Here is a 2500-nt window from a genome sequence, read left to right as displayed (position 1 = left end):
TCTGCAACAGTGACATGGTTAAAAAATGGCGAAGAAATAAAGATGGAAAGAAATTACATTTTGAACACTCGGATTAATTGTGTGCTCAATATTTGCTCAAATTGGACACATTCATTGGCTTCAATTCATTTGCCACACGCATTCAAGTATTGCTGTGTGGTAAATGAATCATACCCCATTACAGTCAATCTCGATGCAATGCTTTATTGAAATAGCATCCACTCTTTTTCTATGCGATGATGAATCGAAGCTGTACTGAGAGGAGTGTGTGTGTGTTTGTGTGTGTGTGTTTGTGTGTGTGTCTGTGTCTGTGTGTGTGTGTTGCATTGTCTGGTATTGATTTGACAAACCCAGTGCAGTGCGTCTCTCTATGAGGCAAAGTTCCAACGTCAGTCAGAATTACTGCTGAGGACGATGTTATCGCCCCGGCAACTCCCCCTCCGCCTGTCAGAGGATATGATGGACGACTCCCACCCACCATGCCCCCCCAACCACCCCCCCCCCAACTCCCCCCCCCCCCCCCCCCCACACACACACCCTGAGACTAATTCATTATGTCTGCCTTGTGTAAGATGGGACAATAATGATGGGACAATAATGATGGGACAATAATGATGGGACAATAATGATGGGACAATAATGATGGGACAATAATGATGGGACTACAATAAGTGCTTAGTCGTTTAGGGACCTCTGTAGTCCATCAGTTTACTGTTGGAGGGAAACTGATAAGAAATTGCTGATGTTTTCCACAGTTGATTCGGTTACAGATGAACAATGGCTTTCATTTCTGACTCTGGTGTCTCTGCAGCAAAGGCTTACAGCTGAGAAAACCCACACGCTTCATGCTGGAGCCTTTCTCATAGATATTGCGTTTCGGGGGTTTGTTTGTACTATCGACGGCGAGGCGCAAGGTCACAAAAGCCTCACAACACAAGTCAATCGATTTGTTGTTATTTAACGCTAGCACAAACAAACAAGCAAGCAGCACCTCATTGATTGGCCATGAATAAGATAAATCAGAATCCTATCTCTATGGTAATCGATAGTGTAATGAGTTATGTGTGTGCTGTCAAGCAGGACAGATTTTGTTTCAACGAGCAGAACGTGAAAACAGAGCTCTTTCTCACAGTTAGGTTTGTTTACGGTGGTCGTCCGTTGCGTTAGACCTTTATTTAACGCTGTTCTGTCAAAGGACCGGCCATTTCTCCGAGCTTCGCTCCAGTTCTTCCACACTCTACTTACAGAACCACCTGATGTAATTAGCACTGGTCCTCATTTGGATTCCCTCCCCAATAATAGCGATGAGGTCAGCTGTTGAACGATGGTTTGGAGAATGGTTGGCATATACTAGAACATTCTATCACTACTCCTGGTAAATGTCTACAACTGGATTTGTGTTTTCCTTTCTTTTTTTTCACTTTAACCTTGTTTCATTGAAGTGAAAGTGTCTCATTGAAGGTGACAATGGGAGACTTAGCCAGACCTGGCCACATTTCTAAAGTGGTCATGTGTGTTCGCATGTGTTTTAGCATGTGTGTTAGCGTGTGTGTTAGCATGTGTACTGTGTTGTATGTCTGTGTGTATTTGTATATTGTGTACATGTGTACATGTGTAGGATGAGTTGAACCCACCTGTGGGGTTGTGATGTAGTTGAGGAACCTTCTGGCTTCGTCCTCCAGGGAATGGTTCTCGCTGGCCCATGGCTCCAGGTCTATATGCCACCGAGAAGACTGCAACGGAACGCAGAGACAACCAATCATCAGCAACGGAACTTAGAGACAGCCAATCATCAGTAGTGGAACACAGAGACAACCAATCATCAGCAACGGAACTTAGAGACAGCCAATCATCAGTAGTGGAACACAGAGACAGCCAATCATCAGTAGTGGAACTTAGAGACAGCCAATCATCAGTAGTGGAACACAGAGACAGCCACTCATCAGTAGTGGAACACAGAGACAGCCAATCATCAGTAGTGGAACACAGAGACAGCCAATCATCAGTAGTGGAACACAGAGACAGCCAATCATCAGCAACGGAACTTAGAGACAGCCACTCATCAGTAGTGGAACACAGAGACAGCCACTCATCAGCTGGGAACAGGGAACAGGAGCAGGGAAATGACCTTGTATAGATCGAAAGACTGTCAACAAGGAAAGTAGGCTTGACGTAGGCCTGAACCAATTCAACCATTCTGAAAATATTCTCATATAAGTATAAATCAATTTTAAGAATAATGTAGAGTATTCATTCTTACCACATATAACATGGTTATAACAATTCTCAGAGAACAACGTCCTGGAGTAACACTGTCCCAGTAGTACACTGTCCCAGTAGTACACTGTCCCAGTACACTGTCCTATTACACTAACCCATTACACTGTCCCAGTACACTGACCCAGTACGTTGTCCCAGTACAGCACACCCTTCTCCAAGAGAACATCTGTGTCACGTTCCCTAAGCCTGGCAGTCAGGCAAAATGACCTCATCCGCTTTC

General features: G+C 44.5%; 1 protein-coding gene across 1 annotated transcript in view; it reads right to left on the bottom strand.

Annotated features, from left to right (window-relative positions):
* Nucleotides 1-2500, bottom strand: part of mettl24 (methyltransferase like 24) — a gene marked incomplete at its 3' end in the record, with an annotated part of 33435 nt that overhangs the window by 14186 nt on the left and 16749 nt on the right. Inside the window, exon 2 of the mRNA XM_083689473.1 lies at nt 1635-1733. Coding sequence (XP_083545599.1) covers nt 1635-1733 — 99 coding nt within the window. The remainder of the gene's footprint in view (nt 1-1634; nt 1734-2500) is intronic.

Source organism: Argentina silus (assembly GCF_951799395.1).
Source record: "Argentina silus genome assembly, chromosome: 17".
Taxonomy (NCBI): domain Eukaryota; kingdom Metazoa; phylum Chordata; class Actinopteri; order Argentiniformes; family Argentinidae; genus Argentina; species Argentina silus.
This window is presented reverse-complemented; position numbering and strand designations above follow the sequence as displayed.